A 27,232-nucleotide genomic window follows, 5' to 3' on the forward strand; every position below is an offset into this window, starting at 1 on the left:
CCACTGACGTTCGCTTTTTCGAAGGTTTCCGATCCGTGGTCGGCCCGCCAGCAGCGACACCTTACTTACGTTTCGGAATTTACCACCGACGTTCGGCACATTGCGGGAAAACTAAACGCCGTCGCGGATGCCCTGTCCAGACCAGCGGTTTCCCCGGTGGCCGAGGTAAGTTCCGGGGTGGATTTCCAGGAGCTCGCGGAGGCTCAGCGCCTGGAAGACACCCCCTCCCTGTACCCCCACACCACCTCGGGGTTGCGGTTAGCACAGGTAGCCTGTGGTCCCACGCGTACTAAACTCTGGTGCGACGTTTCCCTGCCGCGCACCCGACCGGTAGTACCCACTTCCATGCGACGCCAGGTTTTCGACACTATTCACGGCCTGGCACACCCGTCCATACGGGCCACTTCGGCTCTCATTGCGGCTCGATTTGTCTGGCACGGGCTGCGGAAGCAGGTGGCCTCCTGGGCCCGCGCCTGCATTCCGTGCCAAACCTCCAAGGTCCACCGACACACTCGGCCCCCCGTCCAGCAGTTCACGGTCCCAGCAGCCCGATTCCTCCACATCCATGTGGATCTCGTCGGCCCGTTACCCCACTCTAGGGGCTACACCCACCTCCTCACGGTAGTCGAGCGGTTCACCCGGTGGCCAGAGGCGCTCCCGTTGTCCGACATCTCAGCAGCCTCCTGCGCGCGGGCTCTGGCGCTAAATTGGATTGCCCGTTTCGGCGTCCCGGACGTCATCACCACCGACCGGGGCGCCCAATTCACCTCGTCCCTGTGGGTGGCTCTGACTCAGCTGTGCGGGTCCCGATTACAGCAAACCACCGCCTATCACCCCCAGGCCAACGGGATGGTGGAACGGTTCCACCGGCAGCTTAAAGCCTCACTCACTGCCCGCCTGTCCGGCCCCGACAGGGCCGACCAGCTCCCATGGGTTCTCCTAGGTATCCGCACGACTCCAAAGCACGATCTCGGAGCTTCCTCGGCAGACCTGGTCTATGGCTCGCCCCTGCGGGTACCAGGCGACGTTCTTCCCCAATGTTCCACCCCCCCTCCCTCCATGACAGCACTCTTAGCTGCACTCCGAGCGCGGGTGGGGTCCCTAGCCCCGGTCCCTGCTTCTCGTCACGGGGATCCCCCTTCACATGTCCCGCCGGCTTTGGGCGACTGCGAGTTCGTCGGCGCATCGATGCCCACCGCCCCCCTTTCCGACCAGTTTACCAGGGTCCGTTCAGGGTAGTGAAGAGAGGCACAGTCACCTTCACGTTAGAAGTGGGTACAAGACAAGAGGTCGTCTCGGTGTCCCGCCTCAAGCCTGCCTATTTGGACCCAGACCAGCCCGTTACAGCGGCTCAACCTCCTCGTAGGGGCCGCCCTCCGGCCGCGGCTCCTGTACAGCAGTTTTCCCCCTCGCGGCCCCCGTTCGGGACCCCGCTTTCCCCGTCCCCACCCCCGGCAAGGCCCCCCTCTCCTTTCTGCACCCGCTCCGGTCGGGTGGTCCGGACACCTGCCCGGTACCGCACCGAGGGTTCTGGGGGGGGGTCATGTAGGGACACAGGGATTGGTCCAGCCATCGAACCCTCTGATTGGTAGACCAGGTGAGGTAGTACGCAGGTAAAGGGAACGAGGCTGTCTCGTTTAGTCCTCCAGCGGAAACAGTAAGATTTATGGTTGTCTGTCGTTTGATGCGTTGATTGTCACGGTTGTTAATGTTATAATAAACGGCTACTTCAACGTACCTCGCCTACGACTCGCCATAGTGTCCCATTTCCCAGTGATTCAATAAGCTAGCCCAGTAATTGCCCAACACAAATTAGAAGGCATTATCGATCACTTGTCATTGCTGAGTGGGGTGATCTCATCTGGAACAGAACAAAACAAACCACAGCTGATCTTCGCTGCCTGAGGGTGAAAAGGAGAATACTGACCGGACTGCACTCTCTCCAATGACACCTGGCAGTCTATAAGCTGTGAACACACAACAGTAGGGAACAAGGGGCAAATAACATCTTAGAGTCATAGAGTCATAGAGTGACACAGTGTTGAAACAGGCCCTTTGGCCCAACTTGCCCACACCGGCCAACAATGTCCCAGCTACACTAGTCCCACTTGTCTGCGCTTGGTCCATATCCCTCCAAACCTGTCCTATCCATGTACCTTCTAGAACAACTTCTATAACAACTCCAAAGACATATAGGTTTGTAGGTTATTTGGCCTGGTATAAATGTGTAAATGTAAAATTGTCCCTAATGTGTGTAGGATAGTGTTAGTGTGCGGGGATCGCTGGTCGGTGTGGACTCGGTGGGCCAAAGTTTCCACACTGTATCTCTAAACCAAACTAAACTAAACTAAGCTGAACCTCTGCAGAAGCACCATAAAAGCATGCTATCGAGATGCATCACAGCCAGGTTTAGCAGCAGCTCTGCCCAAGATTGCAAGAAACTGCAGAGAGTCGTGCATGTAGCTCAGTCCATCACGCAAACCAGCCCCCCACTGGCCCGTGATTCCAGCTGTACATCATCAGGGAGTTACCTTACAGCTTGTTAGAACTTTGGTTAGTCTGCACTTGGGGGCATTTGCAATTCTGATCGTCCCATTACAGGAAGGAAATGGAGGTTTTGGAGTGTGCACGGAAGAGGTTTATCAGGATGCTGCCCGTGTCTCTAAAACACCACGGAGTGGCAGAAACGTAAATAAAACAAATATAAAATGTAAAATGTAAACTGGCTGTGAATGGAATGAGGTGCCGACCCATCGGCAGCTCCCACCGTCTCCACGGCCGTTTACAGCCCCGGCTTCCCACCCCACTCCCCACTCACAAGATTCATCAGCGTGACTCGGTGCTGGGACCACAGCTATTTACAATATACATTAATGACTTGGATGAAGGGATTAAAAGTACCATTAACAAATTTGCAGATGATACAAAGCTGGGTGGTAGTTGGCTGGTGGTAGCTGGGTGTGAACTGTGAGGAAGATGCTATGAGGTTGCAGGGTGACTTGGACAGGTTGTGTGAGTGGGCGGATGCATGGCAGATGCAGTTTAATGTGGATAAATGTGAGGTTATCCACTTTGGTGGTAAGAATAGGAAGGCAGATTATTATCTGAATGGTGTCAAGTTAGGAAAAGGGGACGTACAACGAGATCTGGGTGTCCTAGTGCATCAGTCACTGAAAGGAAGCATGCAGGTACAGCAGGCAGTGAAGAAAGCCAATGGAATGTTGGCCTTCATAACAAGAGGAGTTGAGTATAGGAGCAAAGAGGTCCTTCTGCAGTTGAACAGGGCCCGAGTGAGACCGCACCTGGAGTATTGTGTGCAGTTTTGGTCTCCAAATTTGAGGAAGGATATTCTTGCTATTGAGGGCGTGCAGCGTAGGTTTACTAGGTTAATTCCCGGAATGGCGGGACTGTCGTATGTTGAAAGACTGGAGCGACTAGGCTTGTATACACTGGAATTTAGAAGGATGAGAGGGGATCTTATTGAAATAAGATTATTAAGGTGTTGGACACATTAGAGGCAGGAAACATGTTCCCAATGTTGGGGGGTCCAGAACCAGGGGCCACCGTTTAAGAATAAGGGGTAGGCCATTTAGAACTTTTCAGTCAAAGAGTTGTAAATCTGTGGAATTCTCTGCCTCAGAAGGCAGTGGAGGCCAATTCTCTGAATGCATTCAAGAGAGAGCAAGAAAGAGCTCTTAAGGATAGCGTAGTCAGGGGGTATGGGGAGAAGGCAGGAACGGATTACTGATTGAGAATGATCAGCCATGATCACATTGAATGGTGGTGCTAGCTCAAAGGGCCGAATGGCCTACTCCTGCACCTATTGTCTATTGTCATATGGACCAAGCGCAGGTAAGTGGGACAAGGGTAGCTAGGATATTGTTGGCTGGTGTGGGCAAGTAAAGGTGTGGCCTTGATCCAAGGCTACTCCAGCAGTGTGGATTCCTTCCTGAAGTGTGCACATAGATCCCAGCATGACAGTCCAAAGTATTGTCTCCTCACTGGCACCTTCTGTAGTCTAGCCACTGGAAAAGTCTCGACCTGAAACCTATAATCTATAAAGTACACTGGTGCCACTGACTAACCAAGTGCAGAAGGGTCTTGACCCGAAACGTCACCCATTCCTTCCATCCAGAGATGCAGAAATTACACAGTGTTTATACATAGTCCCCCATTTCAGGGCACCATAATGTTTGGGACACAGCAATGTCATATAAATGAAAGTAGTCATGTTTAGTATTTTGTTAGACGAGGTGCTGAGAGCTCTCTTATACCTGCATTAAGGAGGCATTGAAACACACCTGAGCAATTACAAACGCCTGTGAAGCCATGTGTCCCAAATATTATGGTGCCCTGAAATAGGGGGGACTATGTATAAACACAGCTGTAATTTCTACATGGTGAAACCAAAATGTATACAAATGGCCTTTATTAAAATCTGACAATGTACACTTTAACCACATGTGATTTTTTTTCTATTACAAATCTCAATTTGTGGAGTACAGGGGCAAATAAATAAATGATGGGTCTTTGTGCCAAATGTTATGGAGGGCACTGTATACACACACACATATATATACGCATAAATACACACATATATACACACATATATACACATGAATACACATGAAAATGTACAAACAATAATAAATCTTTGAGGTTATCATTATTCTGCATTAATCATTCACTCAGAGTGTCAAGCTGCCTTAGTAACCAAACCTGGACAGAGACTGTGAAGAATTTTCACATTCAACGTTTATTATTCCATCGGCATATCAGTGTTCCTTTATCAAAAAAAAATCTTTACCTGCATCTTTTGTACTGTCGGGTGACAAATTGTTCTTGCTGTCAGTAATGTCCTTATGGGAGGCCAGGAACAGAACCACCTCGCCCTTTTCATTCTTAATTGGAACGATATCTAACAGACACCAAAAGGATGCACCTGAAAAAATCAAGAAATCGACGTTAGTATATTAAACTAATTAGGCATGCAAGCACATGGCTTTAATGGCGACAATGTCTTCATAAGACCAATGAGTAAATGTTTGCAAGGAGTCCCTCATTCCCCTTTACAATGAATCAAGGCACAGGCTTGTACTGTCAGCTCGATATGGTGAAATAGGAAAGTCATTTATAATTTAACGCAAACATACAGATCAATGTTCAAGATGTGTTCCTGTATGTACAATGCTGTTAGGCTACATTTTCTCTGCACTCTGCACTATGTTTGACCAAATGCAGGAAATTCCAAACGTAAAGAGGAATTACAGTTGGAGACCATCTCCAGCAGCTGCTGGTTACATGAATTCATTCTTTCTGCTGGTCACACTTGGCTGAGGTAGTGGGCAGTTAAACTGTTTACCAACCCGCCACAATTGAGATGTGAGTTGTCCAGTCTTACGGGTTATTGTAGCACACCAGTGACTAGTTTGACAGCTCAATATAAAATTAAACAAAACATGCAAAACATATCTCATTGTATTCATATGTAGACACAAGGAACTGCTGATGCTGGTTTACAACAAAGGACACGCAGTGCTGGAGTTGAGTCACTGAGTCTGGTCAGGCAGCATTTCTGGAGAACATGATTGGTGACCAACAATGATCTCGATGTTGGGGGAGTCCAGAACCAGGGGCCACAGTCCAAGAATAAAGGGGAGGCCATTTAAAACTGAGGTGAGAAAAAATGTTTTCATCCAGAGAGTTGTGAATTTGTGGAATTCTCTGCCACAGAGGGCAGTGGAGGCCAATTCACTGGATGAATTAAAAAGAGAGTTAGATAGAGCTCTAGGGGCTAGTGGAATCAAGGGATATGGGGAGAAGACAGGCACGGGTTATTGATTGTGGATGATCAGCCATGATCACAATGAATGGCGGTGCTGGCTCGAAGGGCCAAATGGCCTCCTCCTGCACCTATTTTCTATGTTTCTATGTAACAATATTTAAGTCACTTAGAGTAGACAGATACGTGGATAGGAAAGGTTTTGAAGGATACCAGGCAAATGTAGGCAAATAGGACTAGGTCAGTTCGGGCACTTGGTCAGCATGAGTTGGACTGAAGAGACTTTTTCAATGCTGTATGAATCTACACCAACTAATAGACGTCAAAAATATGGCTCATGCTCAACAAAGTAAAGGCCACAGTGTGCAGTTCACACAGGTTATCATAACAGAAAAGTAGCACCGAAGATAGACACACAATGGTGAAGTAACAGCGGGTCAGATGGCATCTGTGGAGAGAAGAAATACATGACGTTTTGGGTCGAGATCACTCAGCACAATAGATCTTACCCTCCTTCAGTTCCTTCAGTCTTACACTCAAAAGTAGCACGGCAGGTTCTATTTTAAATTACTTATATTGGCTTTGTGACGTTATGCTTGAACTATGGAAATTAGTCCACTCTCGTAGTATTTCCCCACAACTCTGCAAATGTTACCCTTTGAAATATTTTTTTTCCCAAATGAATTTGATATGGAATGCAAAGACCACATCTGGAGTATTGTGTTCAGTTTTGGTCTCCTAATTTGAGGAAGGACGTCCTTGCTATTGAGGCAGTGCAGCGTAGGTTCACCGGGTTAATCCCTGGGATGGAGGGACTGTCATATGAGGAAAGATTGGAAAGACAGGGCTTGTATTCACTGTAGTTTGGAAAGATGAGAGGGGAATCTTATAGAAACGTGTAAAATTATAAAAGCTAGATGCAGGAAAAATGTTCCCAATGTTGGGGGAGTCCAGAACCAGGGGCCACAGTCTAAGAATAAAGGGGAGGCCATTTAAAACTGAGATGAGAAAAAACTTTTTCACCCAGAGAGTTGTGAATTTGTGGAATTCTCTGCCACAGAGGGCAGTGGAGGCCAATTCACTGGATGAATTTAAAAGATAGTTAGGTAGAGCTCTAGGGGCTAGTGGAATCAAGGGATATGGGGAGAAGGCAGGCACGGGTTACTGATTGTGGATAATCAGCCATGATTACAATGATGGGCGGTGCTGGCTCGAAGGGCCAAATAGCCTCCTCCTGCACCTATTTTCTATGTTTTTTTTGGCTTTGTGACGTTTTGCTTGAACTATGGAAATTAGTCCATTCTCTTAGTGTTTCCCTACAACTCTGAAAATTTGTCCCTTTGAATTTTTTTTTTCCCCAAATGAATTTTTGAAGTCACAGCTGTTGAAGCTGGTCCCCACACCTTTTGATGTATTGCATTCCATAGTAATGTAGCAGTCCTGCGTAAAAATATTTCTCAAGTTCCTTCCACTTTCATTTCAAATATCGTAAATTGTTGACCTTCGGCCACCAAACCCTCCTGCCAGTCGTTCCTATAGTTTAAGAAAATAACTGCAGATGCTGGTACAAATCGGTTTATTCACAAAATGCTGGAACACAGAGGGGGAGTTCCTATAGTTTAGTTTAGTTTAGTTTAGAGATCCAGCGCGGAAACAGGCCCTTCGGCCCACCGGGTGCGTGCCAGCCAGCGATCCGCGCACATTAACACCATCCTACACCAGGGACAATTTTACATTTACACCAAAGCCAATTAACCTACAAACCTGAACACCTTTGGAGTGTGGGAGGAAACCGAAGATCTCGGACAAAACCCACGCAGGTCACGGGGAGAACGTACAAACTCCGTACAGACAGCACCCGTGGTCGGGATCGAACCAGGGTCTCTGACGCTGTAAGCGCTGTAAGGCAGCGACTCTACTGCTGAGCCACCCGCATGATGAACAGTAGCAATTACAGCTGTTTATACCAAGTGAGATTTGCCTTAAAAACCACCACCAAATGTACAGGTCATGCTGTAAATTGACCCATGAAAGGTGACATAGAAAGGTGGGGACAAAGGAAAGGTACATTGCTACAGTGGTAGATTGAAGTTACTGTAATCTCTCAATTCTAAGTAAAGGGTTTTCACCATAGAATTAAGAATTCAGCTTTTCAATTATTTATCTCCAGTCAGGGTTTCCATACAGCTAGTGGCAACCACATTACCAGCAGGGAACAGCGCCAATCTAATTTGCTCTTTTATCCTGCATTCTCTGATCTTTTAAATATTGCTGCTATGTTTGCAAAGGCAAACGGAGTGCATCTCTGTGGAGTAGCGCTCTGTTATATTGTAACATGAAAGTTGGAAAGCACAAGGAAGAACACAAAGAATAGAGATATTCCTCAGAGAGGAATGAAAAGAATAAAGAGCAAACAAGGAAGTCAACGGAATTGACAATGACATGTTAAAAAGCATTTGCGAATACTGTAGTCCTTACACCTTTACTTGGAAGAGGTCAAGCCAGCGTACTGCTACTGTAGTGCTACTGTAGTGTAATACTGCAGTCAGTACTACTGCCACATGGCATTCACTTCAAAGGAATGGGTTCTGAATGTATGCGAACACTACTACGTAGCTCATTTGGTGACAATCATTGGTAATGAATTCCTTAGCAAATCATATGTATTCATCAAATCTCCTAATTTGAGGAAGGACATCCTTGCTATTGAGACAGTGCAGCATAGGTTCACCAGGTTAATCACCGGGATGGCTGGACTGTCATCTGAGGAAAGATTGGAAAGACTGGGCTTGTATTCACTGGAGTTTAGAGGGATAAGAGGGGATCTTATAGAGACGTATAAAAGCTAGATGCAGGAAAAATGTTCCCAATGTTGGGGAAGTCCAGAACCAGGGGCCACACAGGGGCCACACAATAAAGGGGAGGCCATTTAAAACTGGGGTGAGAAAAAACTTTTTCACCCAGAGAGTTGTGAATTTGTGGAATTCTCTGCCACAGAGGGCAGTGGAGCCAATTCATTGGATGAATTTAAAAGAGAGTTAGATAGAGCTCTAGGAGCTAGTGGAATCAAGGGATATGGGGAGATGGCAGGCACGGGTTACTGATTGTGGATGATCAGCCATGATCACAATGAATGGCGGTGCTGGTTCGAAGGGCCAAATGGCCTCCTCCTGCACCTATTTTCTATGTTTCTATTGTATTCATAAGATAGATGCAAAAAGCTGGAGTAACTCAGGGGGACAGGCATCATCTCTGGAGAGAAGGAATGGGTGGCGTTTCGGGTCAACCCGAAACATCATCCATTCCTTTTCTCCACAGATGCTGCTGAGTTACTCCAGCTTTTTGTGTCTATCTTCAGTTTTAAACAGCATCTGCAATTCCTTCCTACTCATATGTATTCGCACGGAAGAAACACAATTTAATATTTTGGTTGGCATCACATAACTTTGCTTAATAGAGAATCCATCCATTGTGAACATTTTTACAGGCGGTTCCTTTACAATGCAAAGGAAAACACAACAGCATGATACAGAATCATCTCACGGAATAATGACTGCAAGTAATGGTTGCCAATGGTAACCTTCTTCCCTGCACTTCTCTAGCTCTGAATCATGCTTTGTATTGGTTCCCTTCCACTGCTATAGACAGTAGACAATAGACAATAGGTGCAGGAGGAGGCCGTTCGGCCCTTCGAGCCAGCACCACCATTCCCTGTGATCATGGCTGATCATTCTCAATCAGTACCCCGTTCCTGCCTTCTCCCCATACCCCCTGACTCCGTTATCTTTAAGAGCTCTATCAACTCTCTCTTGAAAGCGTCCAGAGAATTGGCCTCCACTGCCTTCTGAGGCAGAGAATTCCACAGATTTACAACTCTCTGGGTGAAAAAGGTTTCCTCATCTCTGATCGAAATGGCCTACCCCTTGTTCTTAAACTGTGGCCCCTGGTTCTGGACTCCCCCAACATCGGGAACATGTTACCTGCCTCTAACATGTCCAATCCCTTAATAATCTTATATGTTTCAAGAAGATCCCCTCTCATCCTTCTAATATCCAGTGAATACAAGCCCAGTCGCTCCATTCTTTCAACATATGACAGTCCTACCATCTCGGTAATTACCCTGGTGAACCTACCTGCACTCCCAACTCAAATTTGGAGACCAAAACTGCACACAGTATTCCCATGGCATCAAAAGACAGCTGAGGTACTGCTGACAAGATGGCATCATTTCGATGTCTCCCACGTTAACTAAACTCAGGTATGCATCGTACGCTAACTGATGAGACACCAGTTTTATGGTGTTCAGAGAAATAGGACAAAGTATGGCTGGAAATCATTTGTTGGTGAATCATTAAGGTGTTAAATTAAGGCTGTAAACAGTATCCTCAGCTGTACCTCAGGGTTCAGTGCTGGGCCCGTTACTGTTTGTCATCTACATCAATGATTTGGATGAGAACATTCAGGGCAAGTTTAGCAAGTTTGCTGATGATACAAAAGTTGGCTGCTGATGCCAAGCAAGTCGTTAATTTTATGTTAATTAAGGGGTTTAGGGAAAAGGGCGGAAGAATGGAATTGGATCACAAATTAGCCATTATCTTACTGCAGGGTTTAACATAGCTGCACAACATTCCACATTCCTGTGAAATATCATGATTTTTGCCTCCATTTACTGTGTCTAATACTCCACATTTAAGTGTTCAATAATGCCCTGAGAGGTCTGTAATATTCCAGTCAGTTAATAAAAATTGCTTTCATTTCAATGTGCAGCTGAATTTAACACCTTAATGATTCACCAACAAATGATTCCCAGCCATACTTTGTCCTATTTCTCTGAACACCATAAAACTGGTGCCTCATCAGTTAGCGTACGATGCATACCTGAGTTTAGTTAACGTGGGAGACATCGAATTGATGCCCTCAGACCTCCGGATGAAATTAGATCATTAAACTCACTTATTCAGATAATCCTGCCAATCGATTGCTTCAGGCAAATACCTTCTTCAATGTTATATACAATTGCGTGAACATTATAGTTCATCCTGAATAACATTGATGTGGTGGAGGAACTGTCTTGAATGTTCAGGATTGTTCTGGATATGTTAAGAAATATAACTCCCAATCCTCTTTTCTTGTGAAGATAGACACAAAATGCTGGAGTAACCCAGCGGGACAGGCAGCATCTCTGGATGGAAGGAATGGGTGACGTTTCGGGTCAAGACCCTTCTGCACTTGGTTAGTCAGTAGCACCAGTGTACTTTATAGATTATAGGTTTCAGGTCGAGACTTTTCCAGTGGCTAGTCTACAGAAGGTGCCAGTGAGGAGACAATACTTTGGACTGTCATGCTGGGATCTATGTGCACACTTCAGGAAGGAATCCACACTGCTGGAGTAGCCTTGGATCAAGGCCACACCTTTACTTGCCCACACCAGCCAACAATATCCTAGCTACCCTTGTCCCACTTACCTGCGCTTGGTCCATATGACAATAGACAATAGGTGCAGGAGTAGGCCATTCGGCCCTTCGAGCCAGCACCACCATTCAATGTGATCATGGCTGATCATTCTCAATCAGTAACTCGTTCCTGCCTTCTCCCCATACCCGCTGACTACGCTATCCTTAAGAGCTCTATCTTGCTCTCTCTTGAATGCATTCAGAGAATTGGCCTCCACTGCCTTCTGAGGCAGAGAATTCCACAGATTTACAACTCTTTGACTGAAAAGTTCTAAATGGCCTACCCCTTATTCTTAAACGGCGGTCCCTGGTTCTGGACCCCCCAACATTGGGAACATGTTTCCTGCCTCTAACGTGTCCAACTCCTTAATAATCTTATTTCAATAAGATCCCCTCTCATCCTTCTAAATTCCAGTGTATACAAGCCTAGTCGCTCCAATCTTTCAACATACGACAGTCCCACCATTCCGGGAATTAACCTAGTAAACCTACGCTTCACGCCCTCAATAGCAAGAATATCCTTCCTCAAATTTGGAGACCAAAACTGCACACAGTACTCCAGGTGCGGTCTCACTCGGGCCCTGTTCAACTGCAAAAGGACCTCTTTGCTTCTATACTCAACTCCTCTTCTTATGAAAGCCAACATTCCATTGGCTTTCTTCACTGCCTGCTGTACCTGCATGCTTCCTTTCAGCGACTGATGCACCAGGACACCCAGATCTCGTTGTACTTCCCCTTTTCCAAACTTGACACCATTCAGATAATAATCTGCCTTCCTATTCTTACCACCAAAGTGGATAACCTCACATTTATCCACATTAAACTGCATCTGCCATGCATCTGCCCACTCACACAACCTGTCCAAGTCACCCTGCAACCTCATAGCATCTTCCTCACAGTTCACACTACAACCCAGCTTTGTATCATCTGCAAATTTGCTAGTTACTTTTAATCCCTTCATCCAAGTCATTAATGTATATTGTAAATAGCTGCGGTCCCAGCACCGACACTTGCGGTACCCCACTAGTCACTGCCTGCCATTCTGAAAGGGACCCATTTATCCCCACTCTTTGATTTCTGTCTGCCAACTAATTTTCTATCCATGTCAGTACCCTACCCCCAATACCATGTGCTCTAATTTTGCCCACTAATCCCTCCAAACCTGTCCTATCCATGTACCTGTCCCAGCCTCTGGCAGCTTGTTCCATACACCCACCACCCTCTGTGTGAAAAAGTTACCCCTGGATTTCTATTAAATCTTTTCCCCTTCACCTTGAACCTATATCCTCTGATCCTCAGTTCCCCTACTCTGGGCAAAAGACTCTGTGCATCTACCCAATCAATTCCTCTCATGATTTTGTACACCTCTATAAGATCTCCCCTTATCCTCCTGCGCTCCATGGAATAGAGACCCAGCCTACTCAACCTCTCCCCATAGCTCACACTGTCTAGTCCTGGCAACATCCTCGTAAATCTTCTCTGAACCCTTTCAAGCTTGACAATATCTTTCCTGTAACATGGTGTCCGAACTGAAAACAATATTCTAAATGTGGTCTCACCAACGTCTGATACAACTGCAACATGACCTCCCAAGTTCTATACTCAATACTCTGACTGATGAAGGCCAAAGTGCCAAAAGTCTTTTTTGACCTACCTGCGACTCAGCCTTCAAGGAATCATGCACCTGTACTCCTAGATCCCTCTGCTCTACAACACTCCCCAGAGGCCTACTATTCACTGTGTGGGTCCTGCCCTTGTTAGACGTCCCAAAATACAACACCTCATACTTCTCTGTATTAAATTCCATCAACCATTCCTCTGCCCACCTGGCCAATTGATCCAGATCCTGCTGCAATCGTTCACAACCATCTTCACTGTCTGCTAAAACACTCACTTTTGTATCATCAGCAAACTTGCTCATCTTGCTCTGTATGTTCTCATCCAAATCATTGATGTAGATGACAAACAGTAACGGGCCCAGCACCGAACCCTGAGGCACACCACTAGTCACAGGCCTCCAGTCCGAGAAGCAACCTTCAACCATCACCTTCTGCTTCCTTCCATGGAGCCAATTTGCTATCCATTCGGCTATCTATCCTTGGATCCCATGCGATCTAACCTTCCAGAGCAGCCTACCATATGGAACCTTGTCGAACGCCTTACTGAAGTCCATGTACACAACATCTACACCTCTGCCCACATCGACCTTTTTGGTCACGTCTTCAAAAAATCAATCAGATTTGTGAGACACGACCTCCCACGTTCAAAACCATGCTGACTATCCCTAATCAGCCCTTGCCCATCCAAATGTATGAATATATCCTATCCCTCAGAATACTCTCCAGTAACGTACCTACAAATGTTAAGCTCACTGGCCTATAGTCCCCAGCATTTTCCCTGCAGCCCTTCTTGAAAAGAGGCACAACATTTTGCCACCTCCAGTCTTCCGGCACCTCTCCAGTATTTAAGGACGACTCGCAAATCTCTATACTAATTCCATTTTCCAGCACACAGCCTGTAGCCTTCTGTACCACAGTGTTTCAAATGCTCTGCTCAGTACTTCTCAAATGGCGTGAGAGTATCTGCTGCCCCCAACCCTCAGCCAAAGCGATCCAGATTTTGACCCACCTTGTGGGCGTAATAATTCTTCATGTCCTCTTTACACTCCAACATCTTACTTTAAACCTGCCCTTTAGTTATGGGGACTCTAGACTTTGGAGTTTACTTTTAGACTTTAGGGATATAGCGCGAAACAGGCCCTTCACCGAGTCTGTGCCGACCAGTGATCACATTAGCATTATCCTGCACACAAGGGACAATCTATATATTACTAAACTCTCATCTTGTATATTTGTGGGATTATGGGTTTGTGGGTTTGTGGATAGACTTGTTCTCGAAATACAGCCAAAACGGTACATGTTAGCGCAACAATTTTAGGCCCACCCTACTCACCATTCCCCTGCGGTCTCAATTGATCAAGTTTTGTTACATTTTAAAAACAATTAACTTAATAAACTTTAATAAATGCGCTCCCCCCCCTGTGTGCAGCAGCGCTGGGAGGACTGGCGCCCGTCCCGGCGTGCCCCGCTCCTGACCTTCCTCCCATGGTGCAGCGCGGCGGCAGAGGGACAAACAAGATGGTCGTCACCGCCGAGCTGCCGCTGCAGTAGAGGTTTCCACCCAATGGGTCCACGGTTCGCTCTGGTCGTCGTGACGGCCGCCCGGGGCCGAGGTGAGTGGCTCCCTCTCCCCTTTCCTCTCCCCCCTTGCCCGCCCACGGCCCCGGGGGAGATTCCCCGGCCGGCAACTTGTCCACGGGTCGTCAGTCGGGGGAGGGTTGCCGGAGAGGTTTGCAGAAGAGGTTTGCACCCAATGAGGTTGCCGGGCCTGCAGAAGAGGTTTGGACCCAATGGGGGTTGTCAGGCCCGCAGGAGAGGTTTGGATCCAACAGGTCCACTCCCGTCTAGTTTACAATATCACCAAAGAGAATGAACCCACAAACCTATAGACAATAGACAATAGACAATAGGTGCAGGAGTAGGCCATTCAGCCCTTCGAGCCAGCACCGCCATCCAATGCGATCATGGCTGATCACTCAATCAGTACCCCGTTCCTGCCTTCTCCCCATACCCCCTCACTCCGCTATCCTTAAGAGCTCTATCCAGCTCTCTCTTGAAAGCATCCAACGACCTGTACGTCTTTGGAGTGTGGGAGGAAAACCGAAGCACCCGGAGAAAACCCACATGGTCACAGAGAGAATGGACAAATTCCATACAGAGATAGCACCTGTGGTCAGGATGGAACCTGGGTCTCTTGCGATGTAAGGCAGAAGCTCTACCTCTATGCCACTGTGCTTCCACCAGTAAGTCACTGTGCTGGTCAAGATCTCAGCTAAGAAGGAAAGTTTCCTGCCAGTCATACTGAGTGTGCACCTCATAATGTATCTCAATCGGGGCAGAACATTGGTGCAGTTAGTGGAGCTGCCACCTCACAGCACCAAAGAGATGGCTTCAATTCTGACCTCGGGTTCTGTCTGCGTAGAGTTTGCACATTTACCAGCGACCACATAGATTTCCTCTGGGTGTTCCAGTTTCAGCCCATGTCCCTAATTTGTGCACATTAGTGGGTGAACTGACCACTGTAAATTGTCCCTTGTGTAGGTGAGTGGTAAAATTTAGATTAGTTTAGAGATACAGCGGGGAAACAGGCCCTTCGGCCCACCGGGTCCGCGCCGACCAACGATCCCCACACATTAACACGATTCTACGCCTACTGGGGATAATTTTTTACATTTACCAAGCCAATTAACCTACAAACCTGTACGTCTTTGGAGTGTGGGAGGAAACCGAAGATCTCGGAGTAAACCCACGCAGGTCACGGGGAGAACGTACAAACTCCGTACAGACAGCACCCGTAGTCGGGATGGAACCCGGGTCTCCGGCGCTGCATTTGCTGTAAGGCAGCAACTCTACTGCTATGCCACCGTGACCGCCCACATTTGTGAAAAGAATCTGGCCAGGGAATATCAGGGTCCTTCACAATGACCCATTTGTATCATGTAAGTGAAAGGGTTGGATTAAGTTAATATATTGTCGATGATTATCAACAGAAACCTGGTGCTGGGCTCTGGTAGTTATTATGCTGGAAATGAATAGATGGCATATTCTGCAGAGGCTAAAATTACTGGGAGAGCTAATAACAGATTGACCCATCACCTCATGGACCACTTGCTGCCCGCGTATCCCCACCTTTTCTTACGCAAAATTTTTGCGGACTAGCAGGAGTTTAGACAGTTTGAGTAAGTGCTTGGAGTATCACATCTATAAACCATGCACACAAGAAAAATATGCCTACAACCTGGCCACCCACACCAAAAGCGTATAAAACGGCACGATGTGTACTGAAAGTGATTTTGCAGACAGTTGTTGAATCTGCAATGTGCTCATGCCAGTTTTGGGCCATCGTGGACATTTAAATTCATGGAGAAACACAAGTTTCCAGCTTGCTACAAAATGTAAGCATGCTAACTTAATGTACAGCCTGGTATGAGGGGAGGTGTAACCTGTTATGGGCGGCACAGTGGTAGAGTTGCTGCCTTGCTTAGTTTAGAGATCAGAGATACAGCACAGAAACAGGCCCTTCGGCCCGACGACCAGTAATCCCCGCATACTAACGCTATCCTATACACACTAGGGACAAGTTACACTTATACCAAGTCAACTAACCTGTATGTCTTTGGAGTGTGGGAAACCTATACGTCTTTGGAGTGTGTAAGGCAGCAACTCTACCGCTGCGCCACCGTGCCGCTATGCCAGAGACCCGGGTTCCATCCCGACTACGGGTGCTGTCTGTACGGAGTTTGTACGTTCTCCCCGTGACCTGCGTGGGTTTTCTCCGAGATCTTCGGTTTCCTCCCACACTCCAAAGACGTGCAGGTTTGTAGGCTAATTGACTTGGTATAAATGTAAATTGTCCCTAGTGTGTGTAAGATAGTGTAAGTGTGCGGGGATCGCTGGTTGGTGCGGATTCGGTGTGCCTTAGGGCCTGTTTCTGTGTAGTATCTCTAAACTAAACTAAACTAAACTAAACTAAACTAAACTAAACTAAAACTGTGGAGGTACAGACATCCCTTGGTGTCTCTCTGAAATTTCAGGAACAGCCACTCTTGTTGAATGCAGCAGTCCGTGTCAAACCAAGCAGCAGTCAGCCATTTTAATGAAATTAGACAGCATTCTACAGGACTATATTAAACTGCTAGATCTACAGGACTATATTTCCTTTAATAATGACCTAATTGATATTAAGAGCTCCCCTTTCACGTTACTTTCTCTGTGAAAGTGTGCCGCAAGCCAAGATTACTTCAGTGTACTGAAGAAGGGTCTCGACCCAAAATGTCACCCATTCCTTTTCTTCAGAGATGCTGCCTGACCCGCTGAGTTACTCCAGCATTTTGTGTCTATCTTGGGGTATTGACTATACCAGGAAATAATTGAAAATCTTGAAAGTTTTGTTTACAATGGTTAAATGGTGAACTTTGAAGATAAATAGAAAAGCTATGACTGCATGAATTGATAAGGCTTTTATTAACAATGGCGTAGTGAGAAAAGAGGTTACTAAATATCAATGTTGAATGGTGGAAGATCACACCCAGTCTTGAAGACCTTACTTCAAAGCAAATGGAAGATACCGAAGAGATTCATTGTGATAATCCCATAAGGAATACTAGCGTTACGAGGAAAACTTCAAATATAAAAGGTGTTACGAAAAATTGTGACGTTCAGAATTATGAAGAATTCTGATAAGGGAGAAAGACCAAATAGTATTTGGGCAGCAAGGTGGCGCAGCGGTAGAGTTGCTGCCTTACAGTGAATGCAGCACCGGAGACCCAGGTTCCATCCCGACTACGGGTGCTGTCTGTACGGAGTTTGTACCTTCTCCCCGTGACCTGCGTGGGAGTTCTCCGAGATCTTCGGTTTCCTCCCACACTCAAAGACGTGCAGGTTTGTAGGTTAATTGGCTTGGTAAATGTAAAAATTGTCCCTAGTGGGTGTAGGATAGTGTTAATGTGTGGGCGGCACGGACCCGGTGGGCCGAAGGGCCTGTTTCCGCGCCGTATCTCTAAACTAAACTAAACTAAATGTTGTAAACTTGGCAGCCCACAGACCATTTGCTGATATCAATTTGGCAAGATTGCTTCCGTGGTGTCCTATTGCAGTGGTCTCTGTTGCACTGGAGACTTAAAGCTTTCCAATGGTCCCATGATTCCAATGGTCCCATGATTCCAATGGTCCCATGTTTCCAATGGTCCCATGTTTGCAATGGATCCATGCTTAGAGTAAATATAAGCCCACCGATTTGGACTTTTTTCCACCCAGGTGGACTATTTGCAGCTTTCCTGGTAATTCCACAAATCACTAAAAGGACTGTCAGCCTTTGGCAGGCCTCCTTGCGGGCCAGTCAGGTGAGCAGTTTAAAGAACAGCTTGGGGAATTACAGTCGGATTCCTCGTGGGTGTGAAAATTAGATGATTTCCTCTGTGGGTGGTTGGTATATGGAACAAGCTGCCAGAGGAGGTAGTTGAGGCTGGGACGATCCCAACGTTTAAGAAACAGTTAGACAGGTACATGTAAAGGACAGGTTTGGAGGGATATGGACCAAACGTGGGCAGGTGGGACTAGTGTAGCTGGGACATTGTTGGGCAAGTTGGGCTGAAAGGCCTGTTTCCACACTGTATCACTGTATGACTCTATGACTCTATGACCCTGACTGTGAATCATCTGTACTGCCCCTGATACTGAATAGCCAAGTGGCATATTGTTATGCCCCTTATGGACAATAACTCTGTGGCCAAATTAAATGGAGCCAAGAGCCTCATTTAGGGAGTACCTGGTGCTGCACACTATTACACACATTTTTTAAAGCTGTGTTTAAGTCGGATTAAGCAAAAGTGCTTTTGACAACATTTTATCAACAGGGCTAGAGACAAGGTGGGCCATGTAACTTAGCTCACAGCAAGCAAGCCATGGCTGAGGCAGGGACTATCCCATCATTTAAGAAACAGTTGGACAGGTACATGGATAGGACAGGTTTGAAGGTAACGCGGGCAGGTGGAACTAGTGTAGCTGGGACATGTTGGCCGGTGTGGGCAAGTTGGGTCGAAGCTGTATCAATCTAATGAATTATCCTACATTGAAGCAGTTGAATCCCTTCTTCGTAACTAATTCACAGAAGAAATAGTACAGATTTGTTAAATACAACTACAACAACTTTCCTTTGAACTTTCAATATGCAGGGCTAGGGAAGGTTACCTGTGTAAGATTATGTAGAAGTTTGGATCTATGGTGATAACATCTTTATTACAATTTCCTTTAAATTTGAGAATGTGGCATTAAAATGTTTCAAATGCATTTCCCCTTGAAGCACTGAATTTTAAAGATAATATGTGAATCTGAGGGCTGGTAAAATATTTTTTTGTAGCTCTTTGTGATTGCAATCCCTATGCATTGTGAAACACATCTCCAATGACATAATTTAACTTATGAAATATATAGACGTGTAAGACAGGTTGGAAACAACTCGGAACAGAGAAAAGAACAGTGATATCACAGGAGCTGAACTGAGAACTAAAAAGGCTCAGCATAGCAATCTACACAGTCGAGTAGAAGAGACCTCATAAAATAGTTAGAGATTAGAACTAAAAAATAGCAAAGGATAGAGTAAAGACAGAGTTGGAGGACAAGAAACACAAGGAAACTAAACACAAAAAATGAGCTAGGAAGTGGTGAAGGATACAACAAGAACAGACTTGTAGGTTAAAGGTTTGAAAGTTGAAATGGAAGGACCAGGTGACCAACATTTAGTTCAGTTTAGTTTAGTTTAGTTTAGTTTAGAGATACAACGCAGAAACAGGCCCTTTCAGCCCACCGGGTCTGCGCCGACCAGCGATCCCTGCACATTAACACTATCCTACACCCACTAGGGGCAATTTTTACATTTACCAAGCCAATTAACCTACAAACCTGTACGTCTTTGGAGTGTGGCAGGAAAGCGAAGATCTCGGAGAAAACCCACGCAGGTCACGGGGAGAATGTACAAACTCCGTACAGACAGCACCCGTAGTCGGGATCGAACCCGGGTCTCCGGCGCTGCATTCGCTGTAAGGCAGCAACTCTACCGCTGTGCTACCGTGCCGCCCAACTTGTGTCAGTACAAAGCATGAGAAACAAAATGGAGGATCACAAATAGCTCATGTCTGCAGAGCTGGTCTGAATAATGGAAATTAAGAAGTGGGAATGTAATTTTGAGCCACCAGGCACAGAGACAGTCTAAATGTACTCTCCCAGTGTTCACTATTCTGCCATGTTTCAGACCTGTGTCTAATTTACATGCCAAAAAATTCTATAGTTTCAATCACCTTCCAATGCAAAGCATTCTATAACACAGCACTTCCATGACCAACCTCCCTGCTCCCTCCCAATTTAAACTATGCACTTCTTATGGATTTCCAAACTAAGAAAAACCATTATTCATTATTTTTCAAAGCTCCTTGTTTTAAAATGCCCTTGCAAATCTTTTATACTTGTTACTCTCGTGGGGAAAAAAATCCCATTATCTCAATCGTTCTTTTTAATCCTGGAGCTTCTATATCGTATGCTGTCTTTCTCTCATGAAATACTCAACGGAATAGAGAACTCCAATGATGACACCAAATGTTATTCTTTTGTCTATGCATTATTAAGGAAACAAAAGATTGCATGAGCTTTGCTGAAGGTTTAATTTGCTACACTTACACTTAGAGAATTACCTGAACCTCCTAGGTATTTCTGAACTGGAGTACCAACATGCATTTCCTGTTCAGTTTAGTTTAGTTTAGTTTAGTTTAGTTTAGAGATACAGCGTGGAAACAGGCCCTTTTGGCCCACTGGGTCCGCGCCGACCAGCGATCACCGCACATTAACACTATCCTACACCCACTAGGGACAACTTTTACATTTACTAAGCCAATTAACCTACAAACCTGTACGTCTTTGGAGTGTGGGAGGAAAGCAAAGATCTCGGAGAAAACCCACGCAGGTCACGGGGAGAACGTACAAACTCTGTACAGACGGCACCCGTAGTCGGGATGGAACCCGGGTCTCCAGCGCTGCATTCACTGTAAGGCAGCAACTCTACCGCTGTGCCACCTTGGCTGCCTGTAAAACATCTTGGTGGTTCAGCTTTGCGGCTTGACTCTGGATTATTCTGGAATATTCTGGCGGCCTCTAGATGTGGCCGCTGCCCCTCATTGGCTTCCCCGGCTTGCCCCGGCCACTCACCTTTATACTCAGTAGAGGTGCTGGCTGTCTAGGGCTTCTTCCCGGCAGCCCAGTCTTGACCACCTGGTGGCGCTGGTGGTCTCAGGTTTATCCTGCTATTATCCAATCAGCTTTATCTTAAAAAATTGTCAAATGTGATGTTTTAATATTATAGACAATAGACAATAGACAATAGGTGCAGGAGGAGGCCATTTGGCCCTTCGAGCCAGCACCGCCATTCAATGTGATCATGGCTGATTATCCACAATCAGTACCCCGTTCCTGCCTTCTCCACATATCCCTTGACTCCGCTATCTTTAAGAGCTCTATCTAGCTCTCTCTTGAAAATATCCAGAGAATTGGCCTCCACTGCCTTCTGAGGCAGAGAATTCCACAGATTCACAATTCTCTGACTGAAAAAGTTTTTCCTCATCTCCAACCTGTCCAATCCCTTAATAATCTTATATGTTTCGATAAGATCCTTTCTCATCCTTCTAAATTCCAGTGTATACAAGCCTAGTCGCTCCAGTCTTTCAAGTCAAGTCAAGTCAATTTTTTATTTGTCACATACACATAAATGTGCAGTGAAATAGAAGGTTACCCACAGTCCAACAATAAGAGCAATAAAAATAAGCACTAACACACACAATCATAAACCAACACCAAACAAAAAGAAACATTCATCACAGTGAGTCTCCTCCAGTCACCTCCTCACTGTGATGGAAGGCCAGAATGTCTTTTCTCTTCCCCTGCCGTCTTCTCCCGCGGTCAGGCTGTTGTAGTTGCCACGTTCCAGGCCGCGCCAGACGACCTCTTTGCTCCTATACTCAACTCCTCTTGTCATTAAGCCCAACATGCCATTAGCTTTCTTCACTGCCTGCTGTAATGCATGCTCTTTGCTCCTATACTCAACTCCTCTTGTCATTAAGGCCAACATGTCATTAGCTTTCTTCACTGCCTGCTGTACCTGCATGCTAACTTTAAGTGACTGATGAACAAGGACACCCAGATCTCTTTGTACATCCCCATTTCCTAACTTGACACCATTCAGATAATAATCTGCCTTCCTGTTCTTACCACCAAAGTGGATAACCTCACATTTATCCACATTAAACTGCATCTGCCATGCATCCGCCCACTCACACAACCTGTCCAAGTCACCCTGCAACCTCAGAGCATCCTCCTCACAGTTCACCCAGCTTTGTGTCATCCGCAAATGAGCGAATGTTACTTTTAATCCCTTCATCCAAGTCATTAATGTATATTGTATATAGCTGTGGTCCCAGTACCCCACTAGTCACAGCCTGCAATTCTGAAAGGGACCTGTTAATCCCTACTCTTTGTTTCCTGTCTGCCAACTAATTTTCTATCCATGTCAGTACCCTACCCCCAATACCATGTGCTCTAATCTTGCCCACTAATCACTCTGTGGCAACCGTGGCTGACAAGGGAAGTTAGTGTTGGAAGGAGCAGTTTCCGTGGATTGGACGATAGCTAATGTTATCCCACTTTTCAAGAAAGGAGCGAGAGAGAAAATGGGGAATTACAGACCAGTTAGCCTGACTTCGATGGTGGTAAAGATGCTGGAGTCAATTATTAATGAGGTAATAACGGTGCATTTGAATAGCAGTAAAAGGATAAGTCCAAGTCAGCATGGATTTATGAAAGGGAAATCATGCTGGACTAATCTTCTGGAATTTTTTGAGGATGTGACAAGTAAAGTGGATGAAGGGGAGCCAGTGGATGTAGTGTATCTAGACTTCCAGAAAGACTTTGATAAGGTCCCACACAGTAGATTGGTGACCAAAATTAGAGCACATGGTATTGGGGGTAGGGTGTTGACATGGATAGAAAATTGGTTCGCAGACAGGAAGCAAACGGGTCCTTTTCAGAATGGCAGGCAGTGGCGAGTGGAGTGCCGCAAGGCTCGGTGTTGGGGCCACAACTGTTTATCATATGTATTAATGATTTGGAAGAGGGAATTAGAAGCAACACTAATAAGTTTGCGGATGACACAAAGCTGTAAACTGTGAAGAGGATGTTAGGAGTTTGCAGGGTGACCTGGACAGGTTGAGTGAGTGGGCAGATGCGTGGCAGATGCAGTATAATATAGATAAATGTGAGGTTATCCACTTTGGCGGCAAAAACAAGGAGGCAGATTATTATCTCAATGGAGTTAGGTTAGGTAAGGGGGAGGTGCAGCGAGACCTGGGTGTCCTTGTACACCAGTCACTGAAAGTTGGCGTGCAGGTACAGCAGGCAGTGAAGAAAGCTAATGGCATGTTGGGCTTCATAACAAGAGGATTTCAGTATAGGAGTAAAGAGGTTCTTCTGCAGTTGTATCAGGCCCTGGTAAAACCACATCTGGAGTATTGTGTACAGTTTTGGTCTCCTAATTTGAGGAAGGACATCCATGTAATTGAGTCAGTGCATTGTAGTTTCACGAGATTGATCCCTGGGATGGCGGGACTGGCATATTAGGAAAGATTGAAACGGCTAGGCTTGTATTCACTGGAGGATGAGAGGGGATCTTATAGAAACATATAAAATTATAAAAGGACTGGACAAGCTAGGTGCAGGAAAAATGTTCCCAATGTTGGGTGAGTCCAGAACCAGGGGCCACAGTCTTAGAATAAAGGGGAGGCCATTTAAAACTGAGGTGAGAAAAACTTTTTTCACCCAGAGAGTTGTGAATTTGTGGAATTCTCTGCCACAGAAGGCAATGGAAGCCAAATCACTGGATGGATTTAAGAGAGAGTTAGATAGAGCTCTAGGGACTAGTGGGATCAAGGGATATGGGGAGAAGGCAGGCACGGGTTATTGATTGGGGACGATCAGCCATGATCACAATGAATGGCGGTGCTGGCTCGAAGGGCCGAATGGACTCCTCCTGCACCTATTTTCTATGTTCTATGTTTGAACATCTCCCTCAGTGTCAGCAAAACAAAGGGGCTGGTCATTGACTTCAGGAAGTGGGGTGGAATACACACCCCAGCCCATATCAACGGTGCCGAAGCAAAGATGGTCAAGAGCTTCACGTTCCTCGGTGTAAATATCACCAACAATTTGCCATGGTCCAACCACATTAACATTATTGCCAAGAAAGCACATCAACACTATTACTTCCTCAGACGGCAAACTAAAATGGCATTTCCCAGATGACTCTTGCCAATTTCTAGATAGAAATTGAGCTTTTTTTCACCTTCCAACACAGTGAGGAATGTGGAGGAGTCACTGTGGGGGATGCTCATGTTAAATGTATTTTGTGTGCCTGTTGCTTTTTATTGGTATGACTGTATGGCAAATGAAATTCCCCGTATGTTGCAAAACATAATTGGCTAATAAGGTATGATTATGATTATTATGATTATGATTAGAAAGCATCCTGTCAGGGTGCACCCCAGCTTGGTCTGGCAACTTCATTCTTTGTTGTTTACTGTATGTTCGTGTTGTTACTTGCGAGCGGAGCACCAAGGCACATTCCTTGTATCTCCATACTTGGCCAATAAACTTATTCATTCATTCATTCATTCATTCATTCATTCATTCATTCATTCATTCAACTGCTCTGCCCGAGACCCAAGAAATGGCAGAGATTTGTGAATGGAGCCCAGTGCATCATGCAATACCACGACTCCCCACCGACTCCGTCTGCACTTCACGATGCATCCACAAAGCAGCCAACAAAATCAATAACCACTCACACCATGGTCGCTCTCTTCCTCTCCTGTCAGGCAGAAGATACTAAAAGCTTTAGAGCAGTTAGATTCTTGATTAGTACAGGTGTCAGTTACTGGGGGAAGGCAGGAGAATGGGGTTAGGAGGGAGAGATTGATCAGCCATGATTGAATGGCGGAGTAGACTTGATGGGCTGAATGGCCTAATTCTGCTCCTATCACATGAACTTATGAAGGTACCGTCAGATTCATAAACAGTTCCTTCCCAGTAATTTCATTGAGTCACACAGTTTTGAAACAGGCCATTCGGCCAACTTGTCCACATCGACCAACATGCCCCATTTACACTAGTCCCACCTGCCTGAGTTTGGCACATATCCCTTCTAAACCTATCCTGTCCTGTCTAAATGTTTCTTTACTCAATCTATTCCTCTCATGATTTTATACACCTCTATAAGATCACTCCCCATCCCCCTGTGATCCAAGAAATAAAGTCCCAGCCTGCTCAACCTCTCCCTGTAGCTCAGGCCCTCGAATCCTGGCAACATCCTCGTAAATCTTCTCCGCACATTTTCAGCTTGACAACATCCTGACCAACATGGTGACCAAAACTGACATGATACTCCAAATGTGGCCTCACCGATGTCTTATATAACTGCAACATGACCTCCCAACTTCTATACTCAATACTCTTACATGTTGATGACCAATGTGCTGAAAGCCTTTTTGACCACCCTATCTACCTGTGATGAAGCGACTTTTAATGAACTATGACTGTGCACTCCTAGATCCCTCTGCTCCACAACACTCCCCAGAGCCCTAGCATTCACTGTGTAGGTCCTGTCCATGTTACACTTCCTAAAATGCAACACCTCTCGTTTCTCTGTATTAAATCCCATCAACCATTCCTCAGCCCACCTGCCCAACTGATCCAGATCCTGCTGCAAGTTTTGACACCCATCTTCACTATCTAAAATACCACCCACTTTAGTGTCATCTGCAAACTTGCTAAACTTGCCCTGTATGTTCTCATTCAAATCATTGATGTAGATGACAACAGTAACGGGCCCGGCTCTAAACTCTGAGGCACACCACGAGTCACAGGCCTCCAGTCTGAAAAACATCCATCCATCATCACCCTCTGCTTCCTTCCATGAAGCCAATGTTCTATCCATTCAGCTCTCTCTCATTGAATCCCATACAATGTAACATTCCAGAGCAGCCTACATTGCGGAACCTTGCCAAATGGCATACCGAAATCCATATATACAACATCTACAGCTCTGCCCTCATCAACCTTTTTGGTCACTATCAATCTTTGAATTAATTTGCAATCTTCCAATCTATCTTGGTGCGGCCTTGCACTTTAAAAAAAACCCGGCACTTTCCCTGTAGCTGCCACGCTATATTCTGCATTCTGTTTTCTCTTTTACACTAACTAATGGACGTATTTATGGTGTGATTTTCCTAGATACCACGCAAAACAAAGTATTTCCACTGCATCTTAGTACATTTTAGTTTAATTTAGTTTAGTTTAGAGATACAGTGCGGAAACAGGCCCTTCGACCCACCGGGTCCGCACCGACCAGTGATCCCCGCACACTAACACTATCCTACACCCACTAGGGACAATTTTTACATTTATCAAGCCAATTAACCTTCAAACCTGCACGTCTTTGGAGTGTGGGAGGAAACCGAAGATCTCGGAGAAAACCCATGCAGGTCACGGGGAGGACGTAAAAACCGTACAGACGGCGCCCGTAGTCGGGATGGAACCCGGGTCTCCGGCGCTGCATTCGCTGTAAGGCAGCAACTCTACCAATGACAATAATAAACCAGTAGCTATATTCAATCTTTTTTTCCCAGAGTGAGGAAGTCTAAAACCACAGAGTGCAGGCTTAAGGTGAGAGGACAAAAATAAACAATATCTAAAGGAGGGCAAATACATCACACAGAGGGTGGTGGTCATGTACAATGAACTACCAGAAGAAGTGAGAGAGACAGATGCTTCAATGTTACGATGTTGAAAAGGCCTTTAGACCGGTTCTTGTATAGGAAAACATAGAAAACATAGAAAATAGGTGCAGGAGGAGGCCATTCGGCCCTTCGAGCCAGCTTCGATTCATTGTGATCATGGCTGATCATCCACAATCAGTAACCCATGCCTGCCCTCTCCCCATATCACTTGATTCCGCTAGCCCCTAGAGCTCTATCTAACTCTCTTTTAAATTCATCCAGTGAATTGGCCACTGCCTTCTGTGGCAGAGAATTCCACAAATTCACAACTCTCTGGGTGAAAAAGTTTTTCTCATCTCAGTTTTAAAAGGCCTCCCCTTTATTCTTAGACTGTGGCCCCTGGTTCTGGACTCCCCCAACATTGGGAACGTTTTTCCTATCCTAGGAAAGCAGTAGAGGGCCTGATGCTGGTAAATAGGATTAATTGTAGCATAAGGTTGGCATGCATGAGTTGGACTGAGGGGCCTTTCTGTGCTGCACAATTCGACACCTCTCTACGACTCCATAATT

General features: G+C 45.8%; 1 protein-coding gene across 3 annotated transcripts in view; it reads right to left on the minus strand.

Annotated features, from left to right (window-relative positions):
* The window catches only part of kcnh3 (potassium voltage-gated channel, subfamily H (eag-related), member 3), a 574,739-nt gene that overhangs the window by 284,646 nt on the left and 262,861 nt on the right, over nt 1-27,232 (minus strand). For all 3 annotated transcript variants that reach the window (XR_013547570.1, XM_078404288.1, XM_078404287.1), the window contains exon 3: nt 4,808-4,942. Coding sequence is in view for 2 of the 3 variants with exons in the window: in XM_078404288.1 (XP_078260414.1) it covers nt 4,808-4,942 (135 nt within the window). In the remaining variant the exon portion in view is untranslated. The remainder of the gene's footprint in view (nt 1-4,807; nt 4,943-27,232) is intronic.

This window comes from Rhinoraja longicauda, chromosome 8, assembly GCF_053455715.1.
Source record: "Rhinoraja longicauda isolate Sanriku21f chromosome 8, sRhiLon1.1, whole genome shotgun sequence".
In the NCBI taxonomy this organism is placed as follows: domain Eukaryota; kingdom Metazoa; phylum Chordata; class Chondrichthyes; order Rajiformes; family Arhynchobatidae; genus Rhinoraja; species Rhinoraja longicauda.